The sequence below is a fragment of the Ranitomeya imitator genome, chromosome 1 (genome assembly GCF_032444005.1).
Source record: "Ranitomeya imitator isolate aRanImi1 chromosome 1, aRanImi1.pri, whole genome shotgun sequence".
In the NCBI taxonomy this organism is placed as follows: Eukaryota; Metazoa; Chordata; class Amphibia; order Anura; family Dendrobatidae; genus Ranitomeya; species Ranitomeya imitator.
Window position 1 is genome coordinate 378,398,013 of NC_091282.1, and position 24,764 is coordinate 378,422,776.

General features: G+C 43.5%; 1 protein-coding gene across 5 annotated transcripts in view; it reads right to left on the bottom strand.

Annotated features, from left to right (window-relative positions):
* The window catches only part of TUT7 (terminal uridylyl transferase 7), a 119,830-nt gene extending 99,254 nt beyond the window's left edge, over positions 1-20,576 (bottom strand). For 2 of the 5 annotated variants that reach the window (XM_069761971.1, XM_069761962.1), the window contains exons 1-3: positions 20,479-20,576; positions 5,599-6,080; positions 1,401-1,570 (exon numbers count right to left, since the gene is read on the bottom strand). In XM_069761971.1, the coding sequence (XP_069618072.1) occupies positions 1,401-1,570; positions 5,599-6,055 (627 nt within the window). In that variant the 5' untranslated portion in view covers positions 6,056-6,080; positions 20,479-20,576. Of the gene's footprint in view, positions 1-1,400; positions 1,571-5,598; positions 6,081-20,423 lie in introns of all 5 variants that reach the window. The other 3 variants (XM_069761969.1, XM_069761959.1, XM_069761965.1) reach the window with 2 other exon arrangements.
* Positions 20,577-24,764: the final 4,188 nt, after the last annotated feature.

Genomic DNA, 24,764 nt, shown 5'->3' on the forward strand with positions numbered 1-24,764 from the left:
TTTAGCATTTTTCATTGTTTTGTTCTCCTTCCCAGAGCCATAACCTTTTTATTTTTTGGTCAAAATGGCCATTTGAGGGCTTGATTTTTTGCGGGATCAGTTGTACTTTTGAATGACCTAATTGGTTTTAACATTTCGTGGAAAACAGGAAAAAAATTCGAAGTGTAATGAAATTGCAAAAAAAGTGCAAACCTACAGTTTTTTTTTTTTTTACTATATTCATTGAAAGCTGAAACTTACCCGCCATTAAGATTCTCCAGGTCATTAAGAGTGATCAGATCGCCCGTATGTAGTAGAAATGCTTACATGCTATGAGCACTGACCATCGGGTGGCACTCATAGCAATCCGGCTATGACAACCATAGAGATCTGCTGGAGACCTGGTTGTCATGCTGACCCATCGGTGACCCGCGTTCAAGCCCGTGTTAAAATGTCGCTGTCAGATAGACAGCAGCATTTAACAGGTTAAAAGCCGCAGGTGGGTCGCGATTCCACCCGCGGCTGTTGGAAGCACATGTCATCTGTTCAAAACAGCTGACCTGTGCCAGGAAAGATGTGGGCTCAGTGTTTTAACCCACAAAGGGGAGACACGACACGCGCTACACATGTATGACGCATATTGTGAAGGGGTTTAAGTTAAAGCAAAATATAAAATTAATCCAATTGATAAACAGTGTGACAAGAAAAACAAACCAAAAAAAAAAAAAAACACCTTAAAAAATGCATTAATTCCTTTATCGCAACTGTAAAATTGCAATAAAAAGGTAATCAAGCCTGGGTGCCAACAAACCAGAGCTAGCAGTGCTTTGACCGTGGCGCATGCGTTCACTGAACCATTTATTGATGTAATTTCTCTTGGGGAGACTAGTCTCAGCAAGAGAAATTGATATGCTGCAGTCCGGAAAGACATCACAGGAGTCTATGGAAGCGTAGTGGACATGGGATTTCTTGAAATCCCATCCACTACGCAATAATTGCAGCAGTGGGTTTCACGCTGTGCAAGTACACAGCAACTAAAGATCATGGGCACATACCCCCCCAATCATATGTACCTGAAAAAATAAGTATCCATACAAAAGTCAGAGCATGGTGCAAAAAATAAGCACGTTAGGTATTTGTGTAATCATACCAATATGGAGAATCATTGCCAGGTCAGTTTTACATTGAACATTTAAAAAATAAAATAAACACCCCACAACTGAGCTGCAATTTGGCATTTTCAGCACACCTGGAGTTGCTCCCACTTTCCATAGAATCACATGACAAAATTAATGGTGTCTCAAAAGTACAACTCGTCCCACAAAAAAACACAAGCCATCAGAGTTATGTGGGCTGAAAAGTAATATTTTAATCACAATTGATAGAAAATTGTAAGAAAGTAGAGAATTACTGTTTCATACCCGTTTAAGCCTGAAAATACAGTCACGCTTTAACCGCTCCTCAGCTTGCTGCAGGCCTAGTAGCTCTTTTTTGGACAGCATGGATTCATCAATGACTGGGCTGCCAAGACAGTCATCTTCATCTCTTTCCGACCGTGAGTGCTGCCGCTCTCGTTTTACAGGAGTCAAATCTGTATTGGAGAAAATATATAATCTTGTCATTTAAAAAAAATAAAAATTATATAAGTTAATAAAATGCAGAGCGAGTCAAAAGAAAAAAAAAAAATGTAAAAGTAAAAATCAATATTTGGTGTGACCATACTGCTTTCCAAACCGCATTAGTTCTTCAATACACTTTTACCCTCTCAAAAAGTCAGCAGGAAGGTTGTTCCAAACATCTGAGAACCAACAACAAATCTGTGGATGCAGGTTTGTGCAGACCCTCAATATAGAGAATGTCTGGACTCAGGGCCGGCGTCAGCACCCGGCGCACCTGGGAAAATGCTGGGGCCCTGGGGAGAGGGGGGCCCACTCACTGTCATAGATACAGCTGGGAGAGCAGAGCAGAAGATAACATGCTCTCTCCGCCCACAAGCATCTTCTCACTCAGTCAGTGCAGCCAGGCAGGCACACATAGGGGTTAAGAGAAGGCAGCCAGTGTGACATTGTTTGTGGGCGGAGAGAGCACGTTCTCTGCTCTGATCTCCGCCCCTGGCTGGCTGCCCTGCTGCTGAAGTTATGAGGCAGATTCCAGAGGAGCTCCTAGTCCTACCAGTGCCTGAGTGAGTGGCACTGCTATATACTACGTGGGCTGCGCTGCTATATACTACGTGGGCTGCGCTGCTATATACTACGTGGGCTGCGCTGCTATATACTACGTGGGCAGTGTTATATACTACATGGCTGTGTTTATATGCGATCATGAATCGGGGTATGTGCTAAAGGGGGGGCCCACTGAGACTTTCGCCCGGGGCCCTCAAAAACCTGGAGTCGGCCCTGTCTGGACTGCATGAAAAGCAAGCCTCTGTTGGGGCAGAGGTCACATCATTCTAGGACTCCTTGTTCTTTAAGCTAAAGGATAAATCTTAAAAATGTTTTTGACTTTTTTTGGGTGATATCTGCAGTTTAAAGGCCATCAGACACCTCCCTGATGGTATTGCACACGTATCTGCCTGTATTTCTTAGAGGACAACAAGAAATGGGCAATGTTGAAGATCATAGACAGTGGCTGGGTACGGAAACTTTGCGTGCCATCAGCTAAGAACTAGCAGTAAGCAGTGGGACCCAGGTATATCCATCTACAAAATAATAAAAATAATAAAAATAATAAAAATAATAAAAATAATAAAAATAATAAAAATAATATTATTATTATTAATAATCATCTGATCTCCATGGAAAAATGGTGTAAAAAAAAAAAACCTTAATAATGAACAAATACAAGTATCAATAGTGCACAAAAAATAGGAACTGGGGTGTAGAAAGATGGCAGTAGGTTCTCTTCAGGGAATAGTAAAAGCGTGAAACACTGCAACAGAAGGCAGTTTGCTTGAGGACAGAAGAGCGGTACAATAATGAACGTCTGCAGGCAACAGTGAAGAATGCTGAAGGTTCTTTGCAAGTTTGAGGCTGCATTTCATCAAAAGTAATAGGGGATTTGGACAGAATTAATTCTGGCAGATACTTCCACAATACCATCAGGTGAGCGTATGAATGACTCCCACTGTATACTACAGCAGGACACTGACAGTTACTTGTGTATACTTACACTCGTGTATAAGCTGAGCTTTTCAGCACATTGTTTTGTGCTGGAAACTACCCCCTCAGCGTATGCACGAGCCATTGAGGAGGCGGCGGCTGCGCTTAACCTTCGTCAGGCTGCATAATTTTACAACGTTAACAGGCTGCAGAGGTACAATTGTACCTTCATATATACCTCCACTGTGATATTTGGCCAATATATTCTGGACCAAAACTGCAGAGATGTCACGAAATTTCAGCCCTCTACGGCTTTTTGAAAAAAAAAAAGTTATTGCAATTTTAAAACGGAATAGTTACAATTGTACCTAGTCAGCCGGACGAAGGTTAAACCTATGCCTGCTGCTAAAGAGAAATTAATATTCACTGCACTGGCAATGAATATTAATTTCTTATAGTGTGCAGTTACAGCAACCGGCTTCCAGTAGCTGAAGGGCTATCACGTGCCCCTGCTCATTAAGCTAATATTCACCCCTCTTCACTCCCATAGGCGTGGAGAGAGGTGAATGTTCATTACCTTAATGAGCGGGGACACGTGATCGCTCGGCCACAGGCACCAGAAGATGCTGTGAAGGCATGCAGGGAAGGCAAGTAGGATTTTTATGCTCCTCATGGGAGCTATGCAGACCAGGATAGGGGATCAGGAGCCACAATGCATACCCGACTCATACGCGAGTGATTAAGTTTCCCCAGTTTTTTGGGGCAAAATTAGGTGCCTCGGCTTATACGAGAGTATATACGGTAATTCTTAATGACATTATGTTACGGACCACAGAGCTTTGTTAACTTTACATTTTATTAAAGGGCATCTGTAAATAGGAGCAACACTACTGGTAATTATCCCCTTCAATTAAAATTCCTGAAGGCAGATTCTCAAGATGATCAGTTTCCGTTCCATAGATCTTATAAACACTTTCATATAAGTGAGCATATCTTTGGATCACCACATCATAGATATTTTATTCAGCTTCCTATGACCTACATTAAGAATGCATGGTCTGGGGGAAATTGTGTGTAAATGGGTTAGTAACTGGCTTAGTGATAGAAAGCAGAGGGTGGTTATAAATGGCAGTCTCTAACTGGGTCGCTGTGACCAGTGGGGTACCGCAGGGGTCAGTATTGGGACCTGTTCTCTTCAACATATTCATTAATGATCTGGTAGAAGGTTTACACAGTAAAATATCGATATTTGCAGATGATACAAAACTATGTAAAGCAGTTAATACAAGAGAAGATAGTATTCTGCTACAGCTGGATCTGGATAAGTTGGAAACTTGGGCTGAAAGGTGGCAGATGAGGTTTAACAATGATAAATGTAAGGTTATACACATGGGAAGAAGGAATCAATATCACCATTACACACTGAATGGGAAACCACTGGGTAAATCTGACAGGGAGAAGGACTTGGGGATCCTAGTTAATGATAAACTTACCTGGAGCAGCCAGTGCCAGGCAGCAGCTGCCAAGGCAAACAGGATCATGGGGTGCATTAAAAGAGGTCTGGATACACATGATGAGAGCATTATACTGCCTCTGTACAAATCCCTAGTTAGACCGCACATGGAGTACTGTGTCCAGTATTGGGCACCGGTGCTCAGGAAGGATATAATGGAACGAGAGAGTACAAAGGAGGGCAACAAAATTAATAAAGGGGATGGGAGAACTACAATACCCAGATAGATTAGCGAAATTAGGATTATTTAGTCTAGAAAAAAGACGACTGAGGGGCGATCTAATAACCATGTATAAGTATATAAGGGGACAATACAAATATCTCGCTGAGGATCTGTTTATACCAAGGAAGGTGACTGGCACAAGGGGGCATTCTTTGCGTCTGGAGGAGAGAAGGTTTTTCCACCAACATAGAAGAGGATTCTTTACTGTTAGGGCAGTGAGAATCTGGAATTGCTTGCCTGAGGAGGTGGTGATGGCGAACTCAGTCGAGGGATTCAAGAGAGGCCTGGATGTCTTCCTGGAGCAGAACAATATTGTATCATACAATTATTAGGTTCTGTAGAAGGACGTAGATCTGGGGATTTATTATGATGGAATATTGGCTGAACTGGATGGACAAATGTCTTTTTTCGGCCTTACTAACTATGTTACTATGTTACATACCCATATAGACTGGTTGATCCCACTGAAAGATAAGGAGGATTATGACAATATAAAAACAAATACCGTATGTGGCACTCTAGAAATCCCATGTCCACTATGCATGCATAGTCGCCTGCGGATCACCCGTGGACATTGAAATGCATCACAACTTCCAAGACAGCAGAATGACAATTTCTCTTGCGTTTCCGCAACAGAAATTTCGCCAAATTGTATGGTGCCATCAAGAGAAATGGCACCCCCCCCAGTTGCCTGTGCAAGTGGCTTTGAAGCCACTTGTAGAATCAAGTGATATTAGCATTATTTTCCATACACAGTAAGCCTTCATATAAATAAATCCATCTACCAGAAGCTCCAGGATGTTCCTCAGACAAATGAACAAGTTCTTTGTGCGTTTGACGTCTTCCTGCAGGATTCCGTCTGTCCCCACTGTCCTGCCATTTGGTGGAGTCCCCCGATTCATTGGTTGAATTGTTCCTTGATCTGTTTGAATTCTGTGTCTGACGATCTCTCCAGTTATCAGAGTCACTTCTCTGCTCTTCTGCAGACCATCGTTTAACAATGTCCTTGGGATTGGTGCCTGCTCGCCCACCAGGACTAAAATTTTTTCCAAAGTTCTGATGTGGCCCATTACGAGATCTGTTGCCATAAATGACTGGGATGGCCTTTGGCTTGGGAGAATCCCTTTCTAATTTCTTTCCTTGGTTTTCGTGACCCAAATATGACGGATTCTTAGGACTTCTTTTAAAATCATCTTCATCTTTTAAAACCTTTGCTCTGACTTGATTGGCAGCATCTCCCATTTTTACAAGTTCAGAGAAATCTCATCTAGAAAAAAAAAAAAAAAAAGTGAAGCTGTTTCTTATATTACTTTATCATATAACCCGACAGCTATTTTCCCCTGTGACTACTGAATATGGGAAACGCAAGACTGAAAATTGCATGAACAATACAATTTGAGAAGAACAAATATAAGTTGACTTGGTAATTTCTGGAAAGTGGTAAATACCATTTGAGCCCTGCCATCTAGGAGGTGGGGAGATCAAACATTTCAATAAAGTAAATGAAGGAGACTTGGGGTACAGTCTCACAGTGGCACTTTTGTCGCTACGACGGTACGTTCCAGCGATATCCATACGATATCGCTGTGTCTGACACGCAGCAGCGATCAGGGACCCTGCTGAGAATCGTACGTCGTAGCAGATCGTTTGGAACTTTCTTTCGTCGCTGGATCTCCCGCTGTCATCGCTGGATCGGTGTGTGTGACACCAATCCAGCGATGCGTTCACTTGTAACCAGGGTAAACATCGGGTTACTAAGCGCAGGGCCGCGCTTAGTAACCCGATGTTTATCCTGGTTACCATCGTAAATTTAAAAAAAAAAACAAAAAAAAAAAAACAGTACATACTTACATTCCGGTGTCTGTCAGGTCCCTTGCCGTCTGCTTCCCGCACTCACTGACTGCCGGCTGTAAAGTGAAAGCAGAGCACAGCGGTGACGTCACAGCTGTGCTTTCACTTTACGGCCGACAGTCAGTCAGTGCGGGAAGCAGACGGCAAGGGACAGACACCGGAATGTGAGTATGTACTGTTTTTTTTTTTTATGCTGGTAACCAGGGTAAACATCGGGTTACTAAGCGCGGCCCTGCTTTGGGAAAATGGCCACCGCGATCTCCATCTGCGCATGCGCGGCATCCCGCAGCCATTTTCCTGAAGCCCCGTGCAGCAGAGCACTCCATCTGCACACGCGCGGCCTCAGGAAGATGGCCGCCCCCACCGATGACAAGGGTAAGGCCGGCGTCACACACAGCGTAAAACAATACGGTCCGTATATTACGGCCGTAATACGCTGAAAAGTCCCGAAAAAAGTGGTCCGTAGCTCCTCCGTAGGCAGGGTGTGTCAGCGTTTTTTGTGCATGGCATCCTCCGTATGTAATCCGTATGGCATCCGTACTGCGTGGTTTTTTCGCAGGCTAGCAAAACCAACATACCGCTATAGAAGTGATCCATGTGTCCCAAAAAGAAAAGAAAATATATATATATATATATCAGTAGACACATATATTAGAGAGAAAAGCCGGTAATTCAGTGCGGTGTACAGTAAAATCACACTGACAGCTTACAGTAGAATAGGTAGAATAAATGTGTACACATAGAATAGGTATATATCCCCTCTGTGACCTTAGACGTACTATCCCGTCGAGGTGCCCTGGGCTTATCTGACCCTGGACGGGATAGTACGTCATAGCCGATCGGCCGCGCTCACGGGGGGAGCGCGGCCGATCGCGGCCGGGTGTCAGCTGCTTATCACAGCTGACATCCGGCACTATGTGCCAGGAGCGGTCACGGACCGCCCCCGGCACATTAACCCCTGGCACACCGCGATCAAAGATGATCGCGATGTGCCGGCGGTGCAGGGAAGCACCGCGCAGGGAGGGGGCTCCCTGCGGGCTTCCCTGAGCCCCCCGCAGCAACGCGATGTGATCGCGTTGCTGCGAGGGTCTCCTCACCTCCCTCCCTGCTCGAGCCCCGGATCCAAGATGGCCGCGGATCCGGGTCCTGCAGGGAGGGAGGTGGCTTCACAGAGCCTGCTCAGAGCAGGCACTGTGAAGGCTGCAGCGCTGCATGTCAGATCAGTGATCTGACAGAGTGCTGTGCAAACTGTCAGATCACTGATCTGTGATGTCCCCCCCTGGGACAAAGTAAAAAAGTTAAAAAAAAATTTTCCAAATGTGTAAAAAAAATTAAAAAAAATATTCCAAAATAATGAAAAAAAAAAAAAATATATTATTCCCATAAATACATTTCTTCATCTAAATAAAAAAAACCAAAACAATAAAAGTACACATATTTAGTATCGCCGCGTCCGTAACGACCCGACCTATAAAACTGTCCCACTAGTTAACCCCTTCAGTAAACACCGTAAGAAAAAAAAAAAAAAAACGAGGCAAAAAACAACGCTTTATTATCATACCGCCGAACAAAAAGTGGAATAACACGCGATCAAAAGGACAGATATAAATAACCATGGTACCGCTGAAAGCGTCATGTTGTCCCGCAAAAAAAGAGCCGCCATACAGCATCATCAGCAAAAAAATAAAAAAGTTATAGTCCTGAGAATGAAGCGATGCAAAAATAATTATTTTTTCTGTAAAATAGTTTTTATCGTATAAAAGCGCCAAACCATAAAAAAATGATATAAATGAGGTATCGCCGTAATCGTACTGACCCGAAGAATAAAACTGATTTATCAATTTTACCAAACGCGGAACGGTATAAACGCCTCCCCCAATAGAAATTCATGAATAGCTGGCTTTTGGTCATTCTTCCTCACAAAAATCGGAATAAAAAGCGATAAAAAAATGTCACGTGCCCAAAAATGTTTTCAATAAAAACGTCAACTCGTCCCGCAAAAAACAAGACCTCACATGACTCTGTGGACCAAAATATGGAAAAATTATAGCTCTCAAAATGTGGTATTGCAAAAAATATTTTTTGCAATAAAAAGGGTCTTTCAGTGTGTGACGGCTGCCAATCATCAAAATCCGCTAAAAAACTCACTATAAAAGTAAATCAAACCCCCCTTCATCACCCCCTTAGTTAGGGAAAAATAAAAAAAAATGTATTTATTTCCATTTTCCCATTAGGGCTAGGGTTAGGGCTTGGATTAGGGCTAGGGTTAGGGCTAGGGTTAGGGCTAGGGTTAGGGCTAGGGTTAGGGCTAGGGTTAGGGCTAGGGTTAGGGTTAGGGCTAGGGTTAGGGCTAGGGCTAGGGTTAGGGTTGGGGCTACAGTTAGGGTTGGGGCTAAAGTTAGGGTTAGGGTTTAGATTACATTTACAGTTGGGAATAGGGTTGGGATTAGGGTTAGGGGTGTGTCAGGGTTAGAGGTGTGGTTAGGGTTACCGTTGGAATTAGGGTTAGGGGTGTGTTTAGATTAGGGTTTCAGTTATAATTGGGGGGTTTCCACTGTTTCGGCACATCAGGGGCTCTCCAAACACGACATGGCGTCCGATCTCAATTCCAGCCAATTCTGCGTTGAAAAAGTTAAACAGTGCTCCTTCCCTTCCGAGCTCTCCTGTGTGCCCAAACAGGGGTTTACCCCAACATATGGGGTATCAGCGTACTCAGGACAAATTGGACAACAACTTTTGTGGACCAATTTCTCCTGTTACCCTTGGGAAAATACAAAACTGGGGGCTAAAAAATAATTTTTGTGGGAAAACAAAAAATTTTTTTATTTTACGGCTCTGCGTTATAAACTGTAGTGAAACACTTGGGGGTTCAAAGTTCTCACAACACATCTAGATAAGTTCATTGAGGGGTCTAGTTTCCAATATGGGGTCACTTGTGGGGGGTTTCTACTGTTTAGGTACATTAGGGGCTCTGCAAACGCAATGTGACGCCTGCAGACCAATCCATCTAACTCTGCATTCCAAATGATGCTCCTTCCCTTCCGAGCCCTCCCATGCGCCCAAACGGTGGTTCCCCCCCACATATCGGGTATCAGCGTACTCAGGACAAATTGGACAACAACATTTAGGGTCCAATTTCTCCTGCTAACCTTGGAAAAATACAAAACTGGGGGCTAAAATATAATTTTTGTGGAAAAAAAAATATTTTTTATTTGCATGGCTCTGCGTTATAAACTGTAGTGAAATACTTGGGGGTTCAAAGTTCTCACAACACATCTAGATAAGTTCATTGAGGGGTCTAGTTTCCAATATGGGGTCACTTGTGGGGGGTTTCTACTGTTTAGGTACATTAGGGGCTCTGCAAACGCAATGTGACGCCTGCAGACCAATCCATCTAACTCTGCATTCCAAATGATGCTCCTTCCCTTCCGAGCCCTCCCATGCGCCCAAACGGTGGTTCCCCCCCACATATGGGGTATCAGCGTACTCAGGACAAATTGGACAACAACTTTTGGGGTCCAATTTCTCCTGTTACCCTAGGGAAAATACAAAACTGGGGGCTAAAAAATAATTTTTGTGGGAAAAAAATTTTGTTTTATTTTTATGGCTCTGCATTATAAACTTCTGTGAAGCCCTTGGTGGGTCAAAGTGCTCACCACACATCCAGATAAGTTCCTTAGGGGGTCTACTTTCCAAAATGGTGTCACTTGTGGGGGGTTTCAATGTTTAGGCACATCAGTGGCTCTCCAAACGCAACATGGCGTCCCATCTCAATTTCTGTCAATTTTGCATTGAAAAGTCAAACTGCGCTCCTTCCCTTCCGAGCTCTCCCATGCGCCCAAACAGTGGTTTACTGCCACATATGGGGTATCAGCGTACTCAGGACAAATTGGACAACAACTTTTGAGGTCCAATTTCTTCTCTTACCCTTGGAAAAATAAAAAATTGGGGGCAAAAATATAATTTTTGTGAAAAAATATGATTTTTTATTTTTACGTTTCTGCATTATAAACTTCTGTGAAGCACTTGGTGGGTCAAAGTGCTCACCACACATCCAGATAAGTTCCTTAGGGGGTCTACTTTCCAAAATGGTGTCACTTGTGGGGGGTTTCAATGTTTAGGCACATCAGTGGCTCTCCAAACGCAACATGGCGTCCCATCTCAATTCCTGTCAATTTTGCATTGAAAAGTCAAATAGCGCTCCTTCCCTTCCGAGCTCTCCCATGCGCCCAAACAGTGGTTTACTGCCACATATGGGGTATCAGCGTACTCAGGACAAATTGGACAACAACTTTTTGGGTCCAATTTCTCCTGTTACCCTTGGTAAAATAAAACAAATTGGAGCTGAAGTAAATTTTTTGTGTAAAAAAGTTAAATGTTCATTTTTATTTAAACATTCCAAAAATTCCTATTAAACACCTGAAGGGTTAATAAACTTCTTGAATGTGGTTTTGAGCACCTTGAGGGGTGCAGTTTTTAGAATGGTGTCACACTTGGGCATTTTCTATCATATAGACCCCTCAAAATGACTTCAAATGAGACGTGGTCCCTAAAAAAAAATGGTGTTGTAAAAATGAGAAATTGCTGGTCAACTTTTAACCCTTATAACTCCCTAACAAAAAAAAAAATTTGTTCCAAAATTATGCTGATGTAAAGTAGACATGTGGGAAATGTTACTTATTAAGTATTTTGTGTGACATATCTCTGTGATTTAATTGCATAAAAATTCAAAGTTTGAAAATTGCGAAATTTTCAAAATTTTCGCCAAATTTCCGTTTTTTTCACAAATAAACGCAGGTACTATCAAAGAAATTTTACCACTATCATGAAGTACAATATGTCACGAGAAAACAATGTCAGAATCACCAGGATCCGTTGAAGCGTTTCGGAGTTATAACCTCATAAAGGGACAGTGGTCAGAATTGTAAAAATTGGCCTGGTCATTAACGTGCAAACCACCCTTGGGGGTAAAGGGGATATATATATATGTGTCAGTGAGACACATATATGTATATATATTAATATTTATTCCAGCGCTATACAGCTTGAAAGCCGGTAATTCAATTACCGGCTTTTTCTTTCTCCTTCTTCCTCCTTCAGTGACTGGATTGGGCGTTGAATAAAATACTGCAACACCCATTGTTTTTATGTCATTAAAATAATTTTAAATAATGTGTTTGTGTTTTATTTAACCCTTCACTACAATTGGATTAATAATGGATAGGTGTCATAATTGACGCCTCTCCATTATTAATTAGGCTTAATGTCACCTTACAATAGCAAGGTGGCATTAACCCTTCATTACCCCATATCCCACCGCTACACGGGAATGGGAAGAGAGTGGCCAAGTGCCAGAATAGGCGCATCTTCCAGATGTGCCTTTTCTGGGGTGGCTGGGGGCAGATGTTTTTAGCCAGGGGGGGGCCAATAACCGTGGACCCTCTCCAGGCTATTAATATCTGCCCTCAGTCACTGGCTTTACTAATCTGGCGGAGAAAATTGCGCGGGAGCCCACGCCAATTTTTTCCGCCATTTAACCCTTTATTTTAAGAGCTAGAACGGCCAAATTTTGCAGATACACACTACTGACATTAGTAGTGTGGAATCTGCAAAAAAAATGGAGAGAAGACATGGTTTACTGTATGTAAACCATGTCTCAAATCATGTCGGGTTTTAGGAAGGAGAAGGAAAAAGCCGGTAATTGAATTACCGGCTTTCAAGCTGTATAGCGCTGGAATAAATATTAATATATATACATATATGTGTCTCACTGACACATATATATATATATACCTATTCTATGTGTACACATTTATTCTACCTATTCTACTGTAAGCTGTCAGTGTGATTTTACTGTACACCGCACTGAATTACCGGCTTTTCTCTCTAACAGCGCTGCGTATTTCTCGCAAGTCACACTGCTTGTCCGTGTGTAATCCGTATTTTTCACGCTTCCATAGACTTTCATTGGCGTATTTCTTGCGCAGTACGGTGACAAACGCAGCATGCTGCGATTTTGTACGGCCGTAGAAAGCCGTATAATACTGATCAGTAAAATACGGCAAATAGGAGCAGGGGCATAGAGAATAATTGTGCCGTATTTTTTGCGAGTTTTACGGACGTAGATTCTGCGCTCTTACGTCCGTAAAACTCGCAAGTGTGACGCCGGCCTAATAGCGCAGATCGCGCGCTTTTTCTTCACCTGCGCGCAGTGGATTCGGCACTTGGACATGCGCACACCACTACGCCACCAACGGAAAGCTGGGGAAGAAACAGCGATGTCACCACGCCCACCTGACCTGACCAGCCTAATTGACAGGCAAAAACGGCGACTTTTGTAAGGTATTTCGCAGCATAGGTGGGGAATCAGGGTACACTACATACACTATTGTAACGCACAGCGCAGGCCCTATTTAACTGTATTTTTATCTCAATCTGAAAAAACGGGGTGACAGGTTCCCTGTAATGAATACATGCTCTGCTTAGAGCCTTGAACCACCTGGTTATAATCACATAATAAGTTACATATGGAACGCTACACATACGAATACAGTGGGTACGGAAAGTAAAGTATGCAGACCCCTTTAAATCTTTCACTGTTTCAGTGCAGCCATTTGGTAAATTCAAAAAAGTTCATTTTTCTCATTAATTACACTTGGCAGACCATCTTGACTGGAAAAAAAAAACAAAAAAAAAAAAACAGATGTAGTAATTTTTGCAAATTTATTATAAAAGACAAACTGAAATATCACATGGTCATAAGTATTCAGACCCTTTGCTCAGTATTGAGTAGAAGCACCCCTTTGAGCTAGTACAGCCATGAGCCTTCTTGGGAATGATGCAACAAGTTTTTCACCCCTGGATTTGGGGATCCTCTGCCATTCTCCCTTGCAGATCCTCTCCAGTTCCATCAGGTTGGATGGTGAACGTTGGTGGACAGCCATTTTCAGGTCTTTCCAGGGACGCTCAATTGTGTTTAGGTCAGGGCTCTGGCTGGACCAGTCAAGAATGGTCACAGAGTTGTTCTGAAGCCACTCCTTTGTTATTTTAGCTGTGCGCTTAGGGTTATTGTCTTGATGGAAGGTGAACCTTCGGCCAAGTCTGAGGTACAGAGCACTCTGGAAGAGGTTTTCATCAAGGATATCTATGTACTTGGCCGCATTCAAGTTTCCTTCAATGACAACCAGTCGTCTTGTCCCTGCAGCTGAAAAACACCCCCATAGCATGATGCTGCCACCACCACCACGTTTCACTGTTGGGATTGTATTGGGCAGGTGATTAGCAGTGCCTGGTTTTCTCCACACATACTGCTTAGAATTATCACCAAAAATGTCTCTTCGTCTCAGACCAGAGAATCTTATTTCTCATAGCCAGGAGACCTTAATGTGTTCTTTTTAGCAAACTATGCAGGCTTTCATAAGTCTTGCATTGAGGAGAGGCTTCCGTCGGGGACTCTGCCATAAAGGCCCGACTGGTGGAGGGCTGCAGTGATAGTTCCACAAAGTAAACTTTCTCCCATCTCTCTACTGTATCTCTGGAGGTCAGCCACAGTGATCTTGGGCTTCTTTACCTCTCTCACCAAGGCTTTTTTCCCACGATTGCTCAGTTTGGCTGGACGGCCAGGTCTAGGAAGACTTCAGGTGGTTCCAAACTTCTTCCATTTAAGGATTATGGAGGCCACTGTGCTCTTAGGAACCTTGACTACTGCAGAACTTCTTTTGTAACCTTGGCCAGGTTGTGCCTTGCCACAACTCTGTCTGAGCTCCTTGGCCAGTTCCTTTGACCTCATGATTCTCATTTGGTCTGACATGCACTGTGAGGTCTTATATAGACAAGTGTGTGCCTTTCCAAATCAAGTCCTATCAGTTTAATTAAACACAGCTGGACTCCAATTGAGAAGTAGAACCATCTCAAGGATGATCACAGGGAAATGGACAGCATGTGACTTAAGGTACCTTCACACATAACGATATTGTTAACGATATCGTTGCTATTTGTGACGTAGCAACGATATCGTTAATGAAATCGTTATGTGTGACAGCGACCAACGATCAGGCCCCTGCTGGGAGATCGTTGGTCGCTGAATAAAGTCCAGAACTTTATTTCGTCGCTGGACTCCCTGGAGACATCGCTGGATCGGCGTGTGTGACACCGATCCAGCGATGTCTTCACTGGTAACTAGGGTAAACATCGGGTAACTAAGCGCAGGGCCGCGCTTAGTAACCCGATGTTTACCCTGGTTACCATGCTAAAAGTAAAAAAAACAAACACTACATACTTAACTAACGCTGTCTGTCCTCCAGCGCTGTGCTCTGCACTCCTCCTGTACTGGCTGTGAGCCGGAAAGCAGAGCGGTGACGTCACCGCTCTGCTTTCCAGCTCACAGACAGTACAGGAGGAGAGCAGAGAAGCAGAGCGCAGCGCTGGAGGACAGACGGCTGTAGGTAAGTATCTAGTGTTTGTTTTTTTACTTTTAGCATGGTAACCAGGGTAAACATCGGGTTACTAAGCGCGGCCCTGCGCTTAGTTACCCGATGTTTACCCTGGTTACCGGCATCGTTGGTCGCTGGAGAGCGGTCTGTGTGACAGCTCTCCAGCGACCAAACAGCGACGCTGCAGCGATCCGAATCGTTGTCGGTATCGCTGCAGCGTCGCTAAATGTGAAGGGGCCTTTAAAGGGAACCCGTAACCCCCCCCCCCACACCACACCACACACACACACCAGGGCCCATTAAGGTAAGGTAAAAGCCACCTACAGCAGCACCAAGGCTGCATTATGTGAAGGTGGCCCTTATGCCTAGTATCCCTGGGAATGCTAAAATAATCACTTATCAATTTTGCGCCATACCTCTATTGAGGTAGGGAGGTATGATTTCTCCCTGACTCAAGCGCCTCGCAGCCGTCCATCATCCCACCGGGTGCCGCCTCCTCTCTGTCTTATGCAGTTACCAGCGCTATGCAATTATTTCTCGGGCATGCACCGTGTGCGCTGCCCTGGAACTTACATCAAGTGATTGAAGTAGATCGTGCCTGCGCATGGCGCATGCCCAAGAAATTGCAGAGTGCCCAGTGAGAAGGACAGCTGCGAGACGCTTGAGTCAGGGATAAATCATACCTCCCTGACTCAATAGAGGATGGGGCGAAATTTTATAAAATTGATTTCAGCATTCCTAGGGATACTAAACATAAGAGCCACCTTGACAGAATGCAGCCTTAGTGCTTTAAATATGAGTGTCTGAGCAAAGGGTCTGAATGCTTATGACCATGTGATATTTGAGTTTTTCTTTTTTAATAAGTTTGCAAAAAAACTACTACATTTCTGTCTTTTTTTTCCGGCAAGATGGGGTGCAGAGTGTACCTTAATGTGAAAAATAACTTTTTTGAATTTACCAATGGCTGCAGTGAAAGTGTGAAAAATTTAAAGGGGTTTGAATACTTTCCGTGCCCACTGTAGTTGCAGACAAAAGTTGGTCCCTGTGCTCCTTTACATACTCCATATTTAGTCAACCTTTGTTTTTTCAAGGATTTGAGCTACATGCCGACAGACAGACCATATTTGACGCCCCCTTAGGAAACAACAATACACCAAAGTGTTTGGCTGGGGGGGTTCTGCCAAGGTGCAGACAGGACACAGACAATGGATAATTACTTCCTACAATTACACTCTTATTAAAAGTATCTTTACTTGACATACACTAACCATGAACGATAAGTTAAAAACATTGGTCTTAGTTGCATATGCATCTCTAATATGAATAGGTATTGTGTTTTATTTGACCTTAAAGTTACAGTCACATTAAGCGACGCTGCAGCGATGTAGACAACGATGCCGATCGCTGCAGTGTCGCTGTTTGGTTGCTGGAGAGCTGTCACACAGACAGCTCTCCAGCGACCAACGATCCCGAAGTCCCCGGGTAACCAGGGTAAACATCGGGTTACTGAGCGCAGGGCCGCGCTTAGTAACCCGATGTTTACCCTGGTTACCAGTGAACACATCGCTGGATCGGTGTCACACACGCCGATTCAGCGATGTCAGCTGGTGATCCAGCGACGAAATAAAGTTCTGGACTTTCAGCAACGACCAGCGATGTCACAGCAGGATCCTGATCGCTGCTGCCTGTCACACTGGACGATATCGCTAGCCAGGATGCTGCAACATCATGGATCGCTATCGTTATCGCTCTAAAGTCGCTAAATGTGACAGTACCCTAACATTTGATACAAATCGATCCTTATGATATTAATCTAATTGTGTCCCAACCCTTGACCCTTTTATCCTGGGAATATACCACCTCCAAGATGGTGCTGCCAGTGCCTGCAAGGATTCATATTTTTTTTATTTGATATATATCATTATCTAAAATAGGTGCCAGGTCAGTGACTTATCAGAAGCCATACAGATGAATAGCCAAGCAGAGCACCACAAAATTTCAGTACGAAGTGAAGTCTTGAAAAGTGAGACAACACGATCAGTAAAACCGTAACAACTTTAGAAACTCTTCTAATTGTACTTCAGTATTCATAGTAACATTTGACTAAATGATCTCAAAACAATCAAACTGCAAACTAATAATTTGCACAACCAAAACTCAAATGCATATTTGTTTTATTTTGGTAGGGGTTCTTAAACTGGCTTGTGAGACATGTGACACAGGGGCCCATGATATTTGGCTAGTAGCTGTCTGTCAGCTCGGAGCATTAGCACAAGGTCTCCAGATTTGTGAGTAGACTTGCAGATGTGGATACCTATATAATGGCCTTGGATTAAAATAGAAAAAAGTTGTGATGGCCACTAAACCTCTTGATGATCAGGATTAGGCTCCGCTCACCAAAAAGCGGTCTCTTTTGGATGCCAAACAGATTCCTATTAAAAGGGGTATTCCCATCTCCAGAAATGTAGTAGGTGAAATATTAGGAAATACCTCCAGTTAGAAATGTTGTATAGTTTTTTGATTCACTATGTTGCTTACTCCATGTGCAGGCATTGCAGCAACTTTGGCATCGATAGTGACAGGTAGCTAGTTGCTAGTGGTCGTAACTATCAGTGGCCGTAACCATGGCTCTGCCAATGTGGCATGGCACCCTCAAACCAGTGCAGCAATATCTGCACAGTAATATGGCGCCCTTTCCCCTTCTGAACTTTGCACTGTGCCTCAAAAGTAGTTCTCGGCTACATGTGGGGTGTCTGAACTCAAGAGAAATTGCACAAATTTTGGGGTCGATTTATCTTAATCTCGTGAAAATAAGACATTTGGGGCTAAAAACATTTTTGTGTGAATTTTTTTTTTTTTTATTATTTTAATTTGCACGGCTCTACATTATTAACATCTGTTCAAGGTGCTCACCACACATCTAGATACATTCCTTGAAGGGTCTAGTTCCCCAAACGCGGACACCACTGTTTAGGCACATCAGGGGCTCTCCAAACGCGACATGGCGTCCGCTAATTATTCCAGCAAAGTTTATATTCAAAAAGTCAAATGGCACCGCTTCCCTCCAGAGCTCTGCTGTGTGCCCAAAAACTGGTCGTCCCCTACATATGGGGTATCAGCATGCTCAGAAGAAATTGCACAACAAATTTGGGGGTTTATTTTCTCTTCTTACCTTTGTGAAAATAAAAAAATTGGGGTCTGAATTAAAATTTCTGTGAACATTTTTTTTTTTTTTAAACTTTTTCCTTCCATATTCCACCAATTCTTACGAAGCACATAAAGGGTTAATAAACCTCTCAAATGCGGGGTGCAGCGTTTAGAGTTGTCACTTTTGGGCATTTTCTGTCACATAGGTCCCTCAGTCAATTCAAATGTGATTTGGTCCTTATAAAATTGGTTTTACAAATTGTTGGAAAAATTAGAAATTGCTGGTCAACTTTTAACCCTTCCAACAAAAAAAAAAAAAGTGTCAAACTGCTAACCATTATGGTGATTTTGGGACCACTGATTAGTCAGTTTGGGTTTTGTATATATCCCACGAGCCAAACAGATATTGTATTGTTTTGCCATCTAGGCACTATTTTGGTGGATCGTGCTCAGTGTGCTACATTTATGGTGGCCACGTGGAGCCCCTATTCATTACGGGTTTATGGGCAGGCATGTAGTGTTTCAGGTCACACTATATATTGTATCATGTACATATGTTTGCATTGATTACTATCTGACTTTCATGGACAGGGCTTTTTTGTTGTTGTTTTTAATTATGTTTTATTCTTAGGTGGTGTGTCAAAAATCTAGTGCTTTCATATTACTCAGTATTATGTCTATTTTTGTATATGTGGTGTGCATATTTGGAGTGATGCTTTTCTCTTTGTTACTGTTTAGTCGATCACTCACTTGCACCCCATATTGTATTTGGTTTAGGTTATATATTTGATATATGTTATCGTGGTGCGCCTTGGGATTCTGCTGGTTTTCTATGCAGCGTCAAACACACAGCGTTTCCTGAACGTGGAAACATACCCTAAGGGTTCTCCCAGTGGATATGTAGGGGAAAAAAAAAACAAAAAAAAAAAAAACACAGTTTGCCAACTAAAAAGGACAAACCCATTTTCTACATAATAGTCACAAGACAATCACGTTTATAACGTAGGCTGCCCCAGGACTCGTGTCAGGCATCTGTTAGTTGGGACACACACACCTAACAGCCCAGTCTGGGCAGTATTGCAGCTCAGCTCAATTGAAAGCAAATGGGGCCAAGTAAAGAAGTTGGTCTCTTTACTAACGAACTATATATAAAAATTCTAAAACTGCATCACACCCAAAAGGTGAACACAGCCTTCTAAGGGTATGTGTCCACATTCAGGATTGCATCAGGATTTGGTCAGGATTTTATGCAGGTAACATCGTGACCAAATCTGCACCTGAGGTCACCTGCGTTGTTTCTGCAATTTAAGGACATGCTGCGTTCTTAAAAGACGCGCCGCACGTGCGTTTTTGCGGGCATGCCGCATGTGTCTTGCTGCATAGTGGAGACGGGATTTCATGAAATCCCCTCCACTATGCGGTAACATCTGGAGGCTGTGTCTCTATGCAGCATCAAAAACACAGCGTTTCCTGAACGTGGACACATACCCCAAGTCAAAACAAACCCCCCCAACATTGTGCAGTGTTATTTTATAAGAGAATGGAGTCTGGACGCTGCGCTGCTCACTTTCTGCATAGCCACTCACTGCTCATATAACCAGTTTACTAGATAGACCTATCTGTACTAGAAAAACCATCACTATGGGACAGTGCACCCCACAGGAAAACAATTACCAAAAAGCCACCATCTTCACTCACTTAGATGGGGGGGATGTTCAAAACAATCCAAAATACTAGCCAAGTTAATTAAAAGTAAAAAACCACAAGAGCCATAGCAGGTGGAAACATGGAGGAAGAGCAGAAGACAGACAGAGGGGCACAGCCATGCCATGTATAATCAATGGGTCAGAGCGGGGTCTTTTTCAGGGGGTCTTCCTCCACCAGGCCAGGTGCCATTTTAGCTGTTGCCTCAATGCTTTGAATAAACTTGTGCAGAGATCATCATCATCATCCTCCAATGTTAGGGCTTCCCCTGAGCATTGTGTGACAGTGGGCAGCCTGGTCCTGCGGGGGCACACGCCGGGCATGTACATAGGGCGCTGGCACACTACCCCTCACAGGGGCCTCTACTGACACCCACCGGTCTCCCTTCACCCCCGCTGACTGCAGGAGGCACAGTGCACAGCTCCCTACAGCCGGCCAAGCGCAGAGGAAGGCAAAACAAAGCGCCCGGTGCCCACCACTGACCGAGCCACTCCTCCGCGCGCTCCCCGTGCAGCCGTTCACCAGCCCTACCGGCCCGCCACTGCCTCCCGGCTTTTATTTGCCACTCTCCATCGTGCAGTTCCGCTCTTTCCACCCGGAAGTAAGCAATCACTGACACCGGAAGAGCTTGTCAGTATCAAAAATACATCCTCCGCGTCTTTCCGCTGCGGCTTTGCGCATGTCTGTTCCTCTGCTGTACTGCGCATGCCCGATAGTCGCTCTGGCTGCAGTTCGTCAGTGCGCCAGAAGGGGGTTATAACGAGCTGTTCTGACTGTTTTAGCAGCGCGACTACAGTTTTTGTTGCGGAAACAAAATGCAAATCCTCCGCGCGTCACTTTCTCTTGTAAATATTCATTTTTAGGTGCAGATTTCCCCCATAATCGTGAATGAGATGAGAACAGTCTGCAGCTAAAAATTTCTATGGGATTTTATCCTAAGTCATGTGACAAGGCTCGTTGAAGGGTTAACATTGACGTGTAGGATTGCTACCTTCCACTAGGTGGCGCTCGAGTTCTGGCTCGCTTCCTCTCTGAAGAGACGATTTGCATAATTCTGGGATTTTATTGAGTTTCTGCAGTGGAAAAGCTGTAAAAACGCTCGTCATCCGCACATGGCTTTATAAACAAGGTTTCATCAAAGCTAAAAAGCAGTAACTGCACAAAACAGAGCAGCTTTATATCAAACATCACAAGAAAGCATCGAAAACGTGATAACACTGCACAAAAGAAAACCATCAAATGAGCTAATTGGTGCAGAAATACTGCAACATCAGAAGCGCAGCGCTCATTGTAAGAGCGGAGCCTCATTCAGACGTCTGGTCTTCACTTATGTAGTCTAGCCAGGATTTTCTTGGATAGAACACGTGTCCGTTAAAGTCTATAGCACTATTCACATTTCTGTGTTTTTGCAGACTGTGTCCATCTACAAAACGTTCGTTTTTTTTTTACCAGCATTACCAATATAAGTATATGAGCCTGTAAAAATCACAGACCGCACTAATGGCATCTGCGTGCAGTCCGTGTGCTGTGCCCGTGATTAAAGCGGTTGTCCACTACTTTTTCGTTGATGAGCTTTCGTTAGGATAAGTCATCAATGTCTGATCGGCTGGTGTCTGACACCCGCCACCCCCGCCGATCAGCTGTTATCAATGTTGGCGGCAGCGAATACTCACAGAGCTACTAGTCTTCTAGTAGTGGTTGAGGTTTGGTACTGCACATGAATAGGGGTCGGATGTGTAGTACCCTGCGGCAGCCACTATCAGAAGACAGCCAGCTCTGCAAGTGAGTATTGCCAGCCAACACCAATAGCAGCTGACCGGCGGCGGTGCCAGGTGTCAGACCCCAGACGACCAGACATTGATGACCTATCCTAAGGATTGGTCATCAATGAAAAAGTAGTGGACAACCTCTTTAACCCCTTAACGCTCGCTGATACGCCTTTTAACGGCGGCAGTTAAGGGGCCTTATTCCTCAGCGCCGCTTTTTAAGTGGCGCTGCGAAATTAGGGTATAGCACCCCCCAGTGTCGGAAAATCTCTGGGATCTCAGCTACTGGGGGGTAACGAAGACCCTGGAGAACATGATCAGGGCTGGTTTTTACAGTCCCCTATCACATGATCACCGTTATTCACCAAATAACGGCTGTTACAAAAAATAAAAAAGTCTGATTTTCAATTAATTTCTCTCTCTGATATGAGCTAACATCAGAGAAGAGAGAAATGGAGTCCCCCGATACATCCCCAGACACTCCTGATGTCTTTCCCGACCGCCGCATCATCTTCCTGGAAAAAAATGGCAGGCACATGCGCAGTGTGCCCGCCGAGATCTGCCGGCTGGTACTCGGCAACAATAAGGAATTTTTCTTATTGGTTGCTTTTGATCACTATGATAAACCCTATCACAGAGATCAAAATAAAAAAAAATAGTAAATCAAATCCCCCTTTGTCACCCTTTTGTTAAAGGGAACCTGTCACCCCGTTTTTTCAGATTGAGATATAAATACTGTTAAATAGGGCCTGCGCTGTGCGTTACTATAAGTGTATGTATTGTACCCTGATTCCCCACCTATGCTGAGAAATACATTACCAAAGTCGCCGTTTTCGCCTGTCAATCAGGCAGGTCAGGTCAGGTGGGCGTGGTGACATCGCTCTTTTCTTCCCCAGCTTTCCGTTGGTGGCGTAGTGGTGTGCGCATGTCGCAGTGACGAATCCACTGCGCGCACGTGAAGAAGCAGCGCGCGATCTGCGCTGTTACCCACTGTCATCGGTGGGGGCGGCCATCTTCCTGGGGCCGCGCGTGCGCAGATCCCGCGGCCATTTTCCTGAAGCCCCGTGCAGCAGAGCACTCCATCTGCGCACGCGCGGCCCCAGGAAGATGGCCGCCCCCACCGGGACAGTGGGTTCGTCACTGCGACATGCGCACACCACTACGCCACCAACGGAAAGCTGGGGAAGAAAAGAGCGATGTCACCACGCCCCCCTGACCTGACCTGCCTGATTGACAGGCGAAAACGGTGACTTTGGTAATGTATTTCTCAGCATAGGTGGGGAATCAGGGTACACTACATACACTATTGTAACGCACAGCGCAGGCCCTATTTAACAGTATTTATATCTCAATCTGAAAAAACAGGGTGACAGGTTCCCTTTAAAATAAAAAAAAATCCCATTCTTTGCAGTTAGGGTTAGGGTTGTGGATAGGGTTGTGTTAGGCTTGGGGTTAAAATTGGGGGTTTTCCAAATGTAAAAAAAATGATATGATGGCCAGTGTTGAGCGCAAGTGCTCGCTACTTGAGTTTGCATCGGGTTCTCGGGTATGCAAGAAGTATAACAGATCCTTGCATTTTTGGGGGGTGTTTAACAGCCACGAAACATGCGGGATAGGGACTCGAGCATGTCATTTGAGCACCCACGATATTCAGCGCGTACCCAAGCACCCGATGCAAACTGGAGTAGCGAACACTCACACCCAACACTAATGATGACATACTCAATATGATGTCCTAATGTTATCAAATTCTGTGTGGTACCTGTAATTTCAAGATGCTCTCTATACTGGATAAAATCCTTGAGGGGTGTGGTTTCCAAAATGGGCTAAGTTGTGTGGGGTTTCCACTGTTTAGGCACATCAGGGGCTCTCCAAACGCTCTCGATTCCAGATAATTTTGTGTTCAAAAAGTCAAATATCACTCGTTTACTTCTGAGCCCTGCCATGCACCCAAACAGTAGATTTCCCCCAAATATGGGGAATCAGCATACTCAGGAGAAATTGCACAACAAATCTTGTTAATAACACCAAACCATATGTCCCAAAAAATATAGGACAACAACTCAAATGAATATATATATCTCAACAAGCGGTACAAAGACCACAAAAGAAGAGTATAATCCTTAAATCAATTTTTTATTAAGGTAACAAATTAACAAATAGATCAAACAAATCAATAAACGGTAAAATAGACACTATTGGAAACCACAGTGAACAGGGAACTCTGAAACCAGCCTGCCGAATGCCAAATAGATGCTAATGCTCAATACCTCAGACCCAATAAGTGTGCAAATACACATACATGTCTGTGCAAATAACTAGAAAAAAATATAGCAGCATTCGTAATAGATTCAGAAAGTGCAAAGTGCATCAAGTCCAAAGTGGACCATCCTTAGGAATGCATACATATATAAATAGCAAGAGGTAATCTATACTTACAAAAATAATTTATAGAACACAATACACCTGAAAATAATTAAAACAGTAAAATAATAAATTATTATAATCTAAAATAGAGCGGTAATCAAAACCACCAAGGTGCGTTGTGAAAGAATACAGTGAAAAACCACTGTGAGAAAGGACTACCAACCAACGTAATGTACCATGGAACAAAGTATGCAAAAATTTATACCAAGGCAAGGGATATGGAAAATTATGGCTTTATTGACAGGGTGCCAATGATTGCATATCAATCAAACTTTGTATAGTAAATATAAAACAAGAAAATTTTTTAATTAATAAATAATAAAATACGAACACTGACAGATTATATATAAAAAGGGGCTATATGTGTATTCCTTTAGCAATATATGCCTTAAACCAACCAACAGGATATAATATATGTCTTGAAAGATTACATAAATATTTTATATAGCTGCACCAAAAATATAACAGGAGAAAAAATAGTAGATAAAAGGGAAAATTTGGACAAAGTCTTGTATATAGTGCTAGGAATCTACAGGGGGTGAGGAAGGGGGGGGGGGGGAAGGGGAGAAAAAGGGGGGGTAGTTAAAAATATGCACACACCTAATTTATAAAAATTACTAAATA